We start from the raw sequence: 11365 nt of genomic DNA, 5'->3' as shown, positions 1-11365 counted from the left end.
TGTGGACACCCCTTGTGGCCGGCGGCGGCAGCGGCGAAGAGGCTGTAGCGGGGGTATGGACGGAAGCTATTGCGTAATCATCGGTCGGGCGGCACGCATTGAATGGACGTGAAGGTGTTGGATGGGGCGAGTCAGGAGGAGGCGTGTGGGAGTGGTGTGTGCGCGTGGGTGTGTGTCGGTGCGTGCTGATGTTGTGTCACTCCTGAATAAGTACAGGACTTATTTTTTCTTCTATGCTGTTTTTTTGTGGTCGTCAGCCAGGACGGAGATGGAAGCCCGACGGGTAATGGTCCTGATCGCTAATGGAATGTCGAGACGAGACTGGGATGAGGGACGACAATGCGTAGAGAGCGTGGTTTAGCCCCTAAGTTTTCCATTGACAGGCCGCCGTCGTCAGGCAATTGGTCACTAAAAAACCTGAGTCGCCGAAACCTGAAGACCACCTAAGCCAAAACCTCGATATTCAGGCACAGAAAGCCCCACCTGTCTTGTGACGGCGACAGCACCCTCGATAGTCTCCGCTTTAAGCAACCGCTCCATTGGCTCCGTGCAAGCAAGTGGAAATAGCAACATCGTCATTGGGCAAGACTTGGTTTGTCAACGGGGCCATCTTTCTTCTCGGTCGTTGTAATGGCGCTCTCCTCCCCCATGGTTCACTCGTTTCTTATCTCCTCTTTTAGTCCAATGATACAACACTGAATTACATCTTCCCTCCTGCTCAACATTGCCGGGCAATCGCTCCAAGAAACATGATATGATAGCGTAGATAGGATAGCCATACGCGATTTGCTGTGCCTCACCAGCGTGCCGGAAGTAGAGGACTGGGGCCCGTTATCGGCGCTTTTCCTGCCGCCGTTGTCTCTCCCCTCTCTCCAACTCTCTCTCTCTCTCTCTGTCATGTCATCCGTTCCTCCCCTTCTGTCCGCCCCGCCGCATTGGCAGAAGATTGTTGGTTGGCTTTGTCTGTCTCTGTCGCATTCCCAACATCACGCGGCAGTCTGCCTCCAAACTCCCACGGCCTCACCGCGCACAACCGCGCCCTCTGCCATCGCACTGGACTGCTTCATGGTATACTCATTACGAGATATTTTACACCACGACTAAGAAACACCGAGCGCGCCGCTTTCCTTCGGCCGCCCACCCCTCCCCGTCCCCCGGCCATGTGACTGAAATGGCACCGGGATGGTTTCCCTTACATGGCCCCTCGGGCGTCATCCTGCCCACTCACCCACTTGAGCCGCTTATACCTGCACTTAGGGGAACATACCTGCACTTAGAGGCATAGTGGCGCGCCCTCTGACTCCGACACCAAGAGTTTGGTTCCAGGTCATGGTCAAGGTTTGGCTTCAGGTCCATGTCTCTTTTGCCGTGAATTACCAAAATGGCCAGGCCTGTCTTGCCTGCCTCCGGCTTTGTTGTCCCTTCCCACGTTGCCGCCGCCGCCGCCTTCCACGGCCGGTTTCTGCTTCCGTCTCGCCAGCCGCCAGGGTATAATTACCCAAGACCCCGCGATTTGCCCCTCGTTCCTGCCCTCTTCTCTTGATGTTCCCGACAGACCCTACTCCAACTGCCACTTGTCCCAAGTCGTACACCCTCTTTGGCATCAATTGAATATCCCTTGGAGCCAATTGATAGTTTCCTCCCTCACCCACTTCCAACCAACCACAACATCCTCAACCAAACCAGACGTCATGGCCCCCCACGCAAACGGTGGTGCCCCTCAGTCCAATGGCGTGGCGGTCGACTCGAGGTACCACGCCTCGTCGACCGACGGCGCAATCAAGACGGAGAACGAGTATGCCGCCCATAACTACCACCCGCTCCCCGTTGTTTTCGCCCGCGCCAGCGGTGTCCACGTCTGGGATCCCGAGGGCAAGGAGTACCTCGACTTCCTCTCCGCCTACAGCGCCGTCAACCAAGGCCATTGCCACCCCGAGCTGGTCAGGGCCTTGACCGAGCAGGCCGGCAGACTGACGCTGAGCTCGAGAGCCTTTTACAACGACGTCTTCCCCAAGTGGGCCGAGAAGATTCGCCAGGTCTTCGGTTATGACATGGTCCTGCCCATGAACACGGGCGCAGAGGCCGTCGAGACTGCGATCAAGGTTGCGCGAAAGTGGGCGTACAAGGTCAAGGGCGTGCCGGAGGGCAAGGCCCTGGTGTTCTCGGTGAACGACAACTTTCACGGACGGACAGTAAGTTTCCCAACTGGCTGCTTACGGTTGATCCCTCAAGCTGACGCTTACACTCCTGTCAGATGACTGCGATTTCCCTGTCCGTCGACCCCGAATCGAGGGACAACTATGGTCCCTACGTCCCGAACATCGGTGCCGTCAACCCTTCAACGGGCAAGGTCATTCGCTACAACAACGTTGAGGACATCGAGGCTGTGTTTGAGGCGCATGGCAAGGAGACCGCCGCCATCATTATCGAGCCGATCCAGGGAGAGGCGGGCGTCGTGGTGCCGGACGACGACTACCTGAGGAAGGTGCATGACCTCTGCAAGAAGCACAACGTCCTCTTTATCTGTGACGAGATTCAGACTGGTATCGGTCGGACAGGACGGATGCTGTGCTCCCAGTGGGCTGGCATCAAGCCCGACATGGTGACACTTGGCAAGGCCATCTCCGGCGGTCTGTACCCCGTGAGCTGTGTTCTTTCGAGCAAGGAGGTCATGCTTGTGGTTGAACCCGGCACGCACGGCTCTACTTACGGCGGCAACCCGCTCGGCTGCGCCGTGTCGATCCGCGCATTGGAGATCATGGAAGAGGAGGACCTCACGGCCAAGGCGGAGAAGCTGGGCAACATCTTCCGGGACGGTATCAGGGCCTTTAACTCGCCCATTATCGAGTTGGTGCGCGGCAAGGGTCTTTTGAACGCCGTGGTCATTAACGAATCAGCCGCATCAGGCAGGTCGGCTTGGGACCTTTGCCTGTTGCTGAAGGAGAAGGGTCTCTTGGTAAGTCGCAAAAGCTGCCTAGTAGAACCCCGCGGTTTCCTATACTAACGTGTTCAATTCGAATAGGCCAAGCCCACACATGGCAACATCATCCGTTTCGCCCCGCCATTGGTCATCTCTGAGACAGACCTTCGCAAGGCCCTCAACATCATCGGCGATGCGCTCAAGGAGCTGCCGACCGTTGAGAAGGCGGCGCATCACTAAATGCAAGGTTCGGCGAGAGGTTCGGCGGCAACGGAGTGTGAGTCGCTCGGCGAATGATGACCGCGGACTACCGTAATAAGTTGGTGTCCTGTTGCACCACAAGTGTGGGGTACAGTTGGTCTATGAGATCTGATTTGAATCCTGACGAATAGCGGATTACCTTCAAGTTTTTTTGGCTACTCGATTCGGATAACCACGAAGGCGTTGAGGAGCATGACATGCTGGGCTATTGTTTTCTCTGCGTTGAAAGCGGGGGAATTGGCTCGAAGTTTGCGGCGCACGCGGGGTCTCATGGTAGGGTCAGGTCACACCTACCTTGCCCGGGTAGCATTTGGATCATCTTCATCATCGCACGGTTCGGAGCATAAGTCATACGGCAGGAAAACGAGAGGAAGCAAAAGGTGCGCCTCATGTTACTTAGACGTATATACCTATCGCACATGGACAAATCCCGAAAAAGCGGGATTTGCATACATCGGGGTAGAGAGAGAGAGAGAGAGAGAGAGAGAGAGAGAGAGAGCGCAAGTACAAAAGAGACGATAGCAACATGTTACAAGACACAGGAATGCCAAGAGTATTGTAGCGATGTGAATGCATGTGTATATATGTACGCGTGGACAGATTGTCGAGCTGTACGGATTCGGCAAGTTGCATTGCATGCGTATTGCATATTGTCGGCAGGCAGACACCTAGGCAGCGAGCGGCAAGGGGTGAACACGTCGAGCTGCAGCGAAAGCTCCCTCCCGAGGGGCGCCCCCTTTCCCTCCTCCCTCCTTCTTTCCCATTCGTCTGTTCGATTTCCCATCACTCTCCAGCACACATTTCTGCTTCCCCATGCCCCCATGCCGCATGCCGCCATGTCTGTTGTCCATCCCGTGATATGCCCGGCCTGGGTTTTTGGTGAGTCCGCAGCCGAAGAGGTTGCGAGAGGTGCAGGGCGGTCGCGGAGGATGACGGAGGAATGACTTGCACATCAAGGAGACGGGAGGGGGGTTTGGGTTTGGTGTGGTTTCCCAAAGGAGGATTTCCCGTCTGCTACCTTACTGGGTCAAGGCCGTATGGATGAATGGCGGCCGAGATGATGGTATGGCTGGTATGCATCGATTCCACTATCCTACCCGGGTATGGCCGTTACGATGAAAACAAATAAAGAGAATGAGGCCGTTTTCTTCCTCCTGGAAGGGTGACTCAGACATGATGCTTGGCGATGCATGTAAGTCGGATAAAGCAAACACACCCCGGCGTGGTGTCAATAGCCTTTACTGGTTCCCGGTATGGAGGCGGGGGAAGAGAAAGAAGAGTCAGAGGAAGATTTGGCGTGATACACACGGCAGGTAGATAGGTTACTGGCTGAACCCCGTAATCGCAATGGCCACTTGAGCGATCGTACCTGGTTATTCGCACATGTCATCTAGTCTTCATAATGATTTACGTAGGCGTTGGTGAGCCGTTTCAACGAAACCCTTGCTTGGTTTCCGAAGGGAAGCGGTGAGAGGGGGGCTGGCACCTTGTTTCGACGACAGTGGTCCTTCCATCTCTAGAAAAGGAAAGAAAAAGGGTGCTTCGTCACTTGCGCGTTGTTGGCTTTCTCTGAGTTAGGTTAAATGTTGGCCATTGGAGTTAGCAGAAGAAAGGGATGAAATGGGCCGCTGGCACGCCAACGATGGCTAGATCGCATGTGTGGTTGCTTGCAGGTTGAGGCCAGTTGCTGCACGAGGCAGATGCGGTGTTAGTCAAATGCCAATGTAGTAGTGGGTTGTGACTGCTTTAGTTCTCAGAAGCGAAAGGGGTTTGACTCGGTTCCCTTTTGAGGCTGCAGTCCAGGCCGTTCTTCTCAGCAGAGGAGGCACCAAGTGGGCAAGTCTTCGTTTCACCACAACTGCCAACTAGGCAATTGCTAAAGGGTTGAGTCTCGGTTGCGGGAATGAGTCACTGTGTTGGCTGATCTATACTGAAATGAGCTGCAACTACTCGGGTTATTGAACTAGGTAACTGCTGGAGTCAACTCTCGTGCTCCAAGTAACACGGATGACCAGCCCAGCCCCCCCCGGATGAGATGGACATCATGTGAAAACTGACTCGTCTAATGATTTGGACAAGTACTGCAAGTTTGCGGCTTGATGTGGCACCTGGCTGTTCCTACCGTTCATAGCAAAAGTATGATGATATGAGATGCCTCTCATCGCTGGGGGTCATGACGAGTTCCCCACGACATCCTGTGTCGTGTCGTTCCAGCCTGATCCATGCCGCATGGCGCCACAAAGAGAACTGCAAATGGAAGTCGTTAAAATGCATATGCCTTAAGTCGACTAGGCCCCAAGGGGCGCGGCCATGTCAGTTGCCTGCGTCTTGAAAGTTGGACGCTGAGCGGGTACTGCTGGATGGACGGACAGTCTGGTTGGAAAGACGAGGAAGTTTGACCATCAGCGACTGTACGAGGCAACGCACAAGGAAACGATCGGTACACATGGGTATGAAGGCGGCATGGCACCCCGAAGGTCACTGATACTGAACTTTGGGACGTAGGCAGACGCCCTATTATTATGAGTGCGAGATCAAGACTGGGGTATAATTCAAATTTCGAGTGCAGAGACATCGCCCAGGGTATATCAGACATGGAGAAGTGAAAAGGTCCAGGGAGCAGGCAGTTCCGTGGCAATATCATGGACGTAGTCGATGACTTCACGAAGCATTTGGCGACATGAAAAAAAAGCAATATACTGCAGCCAGAGTTGGTGGACGAATCGACTCAAGCCGTCAGCGTCGAGCGATTGCTGGACATCCTGGTCTGAAGTTCTGAATTAGCGTGAGGGCGATGGGATGAAGTGGCGACCACTGGGAGTACAATTGACGCTTCCCCGGGCTTCATCGTCAGAATCTGGAGCCGCATCCTTGGTGTATGTACCACCTCATCGCTCCCATTTCAGTTTAAACCTCATTGTGCCCTCGTGTTGGCGTATGTGATTGGCTCGACAATGGTTGGGGGATTGTCGATCGCTGCCGACGAGGCTGCCATTTCGACGCTATGACCTCGAGCATCCTCTCTCCAAGGGCGCGGGCAGCTGGGCTTGACGTTGGAGCACGCGGGGATGGGTCCCCATGTTGCGAGCGAGGGAGGATTGAGGCGTAAGGATCGGCCGGGTGTGCAGAGTAATGTCTGATAGTCACCGCTCGCGATGGTTGCTCCAGATTCCAATCCAATAACCGGCCTAGGAAAATTCTCAAGTTCTCGGAAATCTTCTGCGCCGCGGGAGAGCGCAATATGTTGCGTTCTCGAAGGCGAAAACTGATCCTCAAACGGAGAACGGAGAACGGAGAATGAATGACGGCTCCGAGGACGTGGCACCCAGCTCGGATTGCCGCTTTCGGACAACGAATGGCACTTGCATGGGAGGGGCTGGCAGGCGAGACAAGTGTCTTGGACGTGAAGTGGGTTGCGCCATCGATGTCAGTTGCCAGGCACAACAGGCAACTCTGCCTTGGCCTTTGGAGCTTCGCCCTTCGCCGAGAAGAAATTGTTATGTGGGGTTTGTGCGATTCGAGACAGGAGCTGGTGATGTCAATGGGTTTCATGGCTTCCGAAACAAGTTTTTTTTTTTTGGTGTGCGAATAACTGAAGCCTGGGATATCAAGCATGGGCGCGAATGAGTGACGGGTGATAGGTTTGGTTCGGCTGATGAGCAGTTCAGGCCCACGATGAGACGGAGGAGAAAATGCAATAGAGAGGTGAATTTCTTGGGCGAGTGAGTTGCCTGTGACCAGCAGACATACACAAGCGTCTGGTCCGAGACGAGAGGACGATAAGAAAGCAGCTCGCCTTTTGGAACGAATAACAGAGGCCTTGGGTCCTTGTCGTGGTGGTGGTCGCCGATGCAGCACGGTACTTTGCCGTAATGATGTTGGCGACAGTGAGCAGGGCACGAAGGCGACCTTCCCGTTGGCCCATGAATTGTTTGGGCCATGCAGGTCGATTAAGTTGTCTCCAATCCCAGTCCCATTGATTCCCGAGACCCCGATTATGGTGACATTGTAGCTGTTGCATATGGTGTCTGGTTGGCTTGGTAGTGTTTGAGCAGCATGTCTTATCTCGTCTCATTACGCAGGGTGAGGGATTGGGACGGCCGCCGTCAGCGCTAACATTGAAGAAACACGAAAGTGGACAAAGCCTCGACTCTCGAGACAATGTCGGTAAGTCCTCAGATGGTCTGGTTGGTTGGCAAATGGAGCGACAGCTGGCGCCAGGCAAACAAACAGATGTGCAGCCTGAGCATTAAGGTGAAATGGAGGTGAGGCAAGGCAAACCAGGGATGTAGCCACCAACAAACGAAAGTGCCGGACACCAGGCGATTTGTTGTTAATGAATGAAGTGCGCAAGGTTCGTTGCAAAGTATGGGGCTTGCGTTTGCCGTTAGTCAACATTGGACCAGATGCTCATCTGACAGGGGGCGTTGTTTGGACCGAAAACCTAAATTTTGAGGCGTTGAATAGCAAGCCGACGACGGCGTTGTGCAGTAAGGTCGTACTGCTTACAGCAATGTCGAGAGAGAAGAGCGGAGAGGCCTTTTGGCTTTGGGACTTGTGGCATCAGGTACCTCGGCGGCGGCGTTGTCATCAGTGTCCGTGTCGGTCGGGCGGGCGGGCAGTGGAACACAGATTGCGCCATGGCGCTTCGGGATGAGGGGACCTGACGGTTGAGAGTTGCCACAGGCTTGATGGGAGCAGTTGAATACCCGGAACGCTTAGGTCGGCCAACTTTGTTTGGCGATGGTTCGGTTGGATGGCGGTTGACAGGTGGCTGGTGAGAGGTCGGTTTCACATGAGATAACGAGATGCGGCATGTGTTTGCTGAGTTGCTAGCAGAGGCACGCACGGATGGGCGCCATCTATCAAGGTCGGCGACCAGCAGAAGAGATGCGTCCGTCTGTCGCGGAAAACCACTTTAGTCGGTCCCCATCTGTGAGTGCAGAGTTGTGTGCCTGTGCAGATACAGGCCGGGCTGCTGTCTCTGGGTGAGAGTGAGAGAGGTACACAATACCTTGTATTAGCTGAGAAGTGTACCAGAGCACGGCGTATCTGACGTGTCGAAACAACAACACATGGGCTGCGACTCGGTAGCAGCAGGCATCTTCATGCGCCCGGACGTTCTGGCGTGCGTCTGGAAGGGCGGGTGGAATGCCGAAAGGGTGGATTGCAGGCAGCTAGCTAACTGCACGGCCGCGTAAGGGTTGCTACGCTATTATACACTACACAAGGCGAGGTAGGCAAGCAAGGTGGGCAAGGCTCCATTGCAAGCAAGCTGCTACAGGGGAAGAGAGGGTCGTCGGAGTCAGTCAAGAGGTGATGCGAGGTGAGTGAGAGCCCGCGAGGAGACTCAGTTGAGCTACGCGGATTGGAGAGATGGATAGAATGGAGAGACGGGAGATGGGGCTCGATGGGTCCCTGTCACAGCGACGACGTAATGATGAAAAGCCCAGAAGGGACGAGCGACCAGGCGAGAGGTGTTCCAGCAGCCAAAGTCCGAACTGTGCCTGCCTGCTGTACTGTATTGTATGTAGTGCACTGCACGGCGGAAGCTACGCCTCGGAGGCAACTTTGTAACCTCACACATATCGGCGCCCAGCGTAACAGGCCCTCGCCATGTACGGATGGAGAGAAGAGGGTTGGCATCGAGGAGGGAGGAAGGGTGGGTTTGTGTTTGGGGGGATGCACTCCATCATTCCATGACAACGTGGGATAAGAAACACGAACGGAGGCGAGGAGGAACAGGAACATTAGATAGAACACCACCACATGCAGTGGCAGCAGCACTAGCACTAGTAAGGGTAGGCAGGGAGAAGGTTAGGAATCGTGGCGGTCCTTCATCCAACACCAAGTCACCTCCCCTTTCAATTTCAATGCCTTATGGATAAGGTGCTCGTCCTCGCCCATTCACCCCTCTACAGCGCATGCACCTTTGCATCTCACATGCGGTGTCCTATCCAGGCTGCCCATGCTTTCTTTGCTTTGCCTTGCAGATGCCCTTGCCGTTCCGCGCCTTGGGCCCTGGGGTAAGTAGCTTGAGTTGCTGCGTTGTCTGCGCCTTCCCAAACACGGAAGTTAGGCGAGCTCGGCGAGTGGAGAGAGGGCAAGGGAGACGAAATGCAAACACCGAAATACGCATACCCTTTTCTCTGTCACCCCGACCTGGCGCTGCTGCAGCGGCAACAGAAACAGCAATCAGCAGCAACAAGGAGAGGCAGTGACGGGTGGATGTGACAGGATAAGGAAGGCGGTGGTGGTAGCATAACTAGGTACATGTGTAGCGTGGTAGTGTGGTTGGCGGTGCGCTGGGCCCCTTATCGCGATACATGAGCCTTATCGCGCCATGATGGCATTTCAGTGCGACAACAACCAACCTCTGTATGTAGCGTAGCGTAGTGTGCTTTCTTGCTCGTCGTCCTCCTCCTTGTCCTCCCCCCTCCCTCCCTCCTGCGTGACCGAGACCGGACGGGTACAGCCCAGGTATCCCTCTCCAATCACATCCTCGTCCCGCCACCAAAAAGACCCCTGACCAGTGACCACGAGGATACGAGCGGGGCTGTCGCGATGCACCTGCATTGGCTGTTCCGGAACGGCATGTAAAAATGAGTACGTACCTTTTTTATTGGAACCGCAGCAAGCAACCAGGGTGTGGTGTGCGCACTCACGCACTCACTCCAGTCCAGTGTCGGGGAAGGAGGCTCCACCAGGCAGCGCACCGCACCGCATCACGAGCCCCCAAACCCAAGGGTTGGTCAGGCAGCTCACGTCCTCAGGTCACTCGTTACTTTTGCTGAAAGCCATTGTTCGACTCGACTCGATTCGAGGTTGCCCCCTTCCTGTCCTCGCCGAACCACCCACGACATTCACGCGCCCTCTCTGCCTGGCTGCTCCTCCTCCTTTTCGTTTTCCTCCTCCTTCTCAAGTCGTCTCTTCTCGTCGCTTCCTCGCCAGAGGCAGGCATATCAGCTCAGCTCAGCCCAGCCCAGCTCTCAGCTTTGACTCAAGTTCCGTCGTCACACAGCGTCAGTGTACCGCTGTTGCCTCGCCTGCTGTCCTACCCGCAGCATCACAGCGCACCCACCAATCCACCACCCACATCTTCAACATCCAGGTCCCGAACGGTGAACCGGGAGTCGACCAACAACCGCCCAAAACTAGCAGCAGGACAGGCAGGGCATCTCTTGCTGATCACCCAACCCACACCCACTCCCAGACCCAGACCCAGACCCCCCCGGTCCAGTCTCCCCCCGTATCCAGAAATCCAAGAATCATCGGAGCAACGCACCGCAGCGTACCGCAGCGCACCGCAGCCATCCCATCTGGCGCTATCGCTGCCGCTACTGCTACCCTTTATCGCATCAACCACCCACCTCCCTATCTAATCGGCCGTATCCACTCTGCTCCAGTGGTCCCTCGTCACTCCGACCTTGTCTCTGTCACTCTCCTTCGGCGCGGCCCTGGACCTTCTTCTACGTCGTCTGCCCATCCCATCCCGACCGCTTTCTTCCTCCCCTTATCGCCCATTCTCTTCCTCCCTCTCCCCTTGTTTCCACGCCCACGACATACCTCGCCTTCTCTGCCCCCTTCTATTCTCAGATGCTCTTTGTGCATACCACCACAAACCCCGTTTCGTACCACCGTTTGCCTCCTCCGCAGCCGCCTCTCCATCAGGGTACATACCGAGTACCAACTTTGCGTCCTTGATAGCTCCGAGTCATTTACTTGACCTTGGACCTCGCCTGACTCTTGTCCTCCCAAGGTACATTCCTCTCCAAAGCTCCTCCAAACTCTCCCCCGTATGCGAGAGCCTCCAACGGCTGGTACAATCTACTAGCTAGCTTGCTTTCTAACGCTCACCGTCCACCCGTATTAGTCACATCTCTCTCGACACTTCCGCGCCTCCCACCTCTCCTCCGATCGTCGCTCGCCGCTCGCTCAGCACAAATCCAAGAAACGCAACCCTGCTTTTCTTTGGCTCTTGTCGACTTCTCGTTCTGTTCTGGTCGCATCCTCTAGATCATCCTGCACTTGCACACGGACGCCACGACGGTCCTTCCATTCTGCACCGACCTGGTGCGTGTGCGCCCCCAGCCTATCGGAAAGCTACCGCCTTGGCTGTTGTCCCTGCCCACCGAAGCAACAAACACAGAGTTCAGGCCGTTGCTCGAAGCTCTGCCTGCGCTT

General features: G+C 55.4%; 1 protein-coding gene across 1 annotated transcript; it reads left to right on the top strand.

Annotated features, from left to right (window-relative positions):
- Positions 1–1691: 1691 nt before the first annotated feature.
- EsH8_IV_000380 (ornithine-oxo-acid transaminase) lies at positions 1692–3160 on the top strand (the record flags this gene model as incomplete). Its single annotated transcript, XM_083265270.1, has 3 exons — positions 1692–2192; positions 2255–2956; positions 3023–3160. 3 exons carry the CDS (start codon positions 1692–1694, stop codon positions 3158–3160), a joined length of 1341 nt encoding a protein of 446 aa, XP_083124165.1.
- Between the last annotated feature and the right edge of the window lie 8205 nt (positions 3161–11365).

Source organism: Colletotrichum jinshuiense, chromosome 4 (assembly GCF_051148585.1).
Source record: "Colletotrichum jinshuiense chromosome 4, complete sequence".
Lineage (NCBI taxonomy): Eukaryota > Fungi > Ascomycota > Sordariomycetes > Glomerellales > Glomerellaceae > Colletotrichum > Colletotrichum jinshuiense.
Note: the sequence above shows the minus strand (reverse complement) of the source record. Positions and strands in the feature narration are given on the sequence as shown.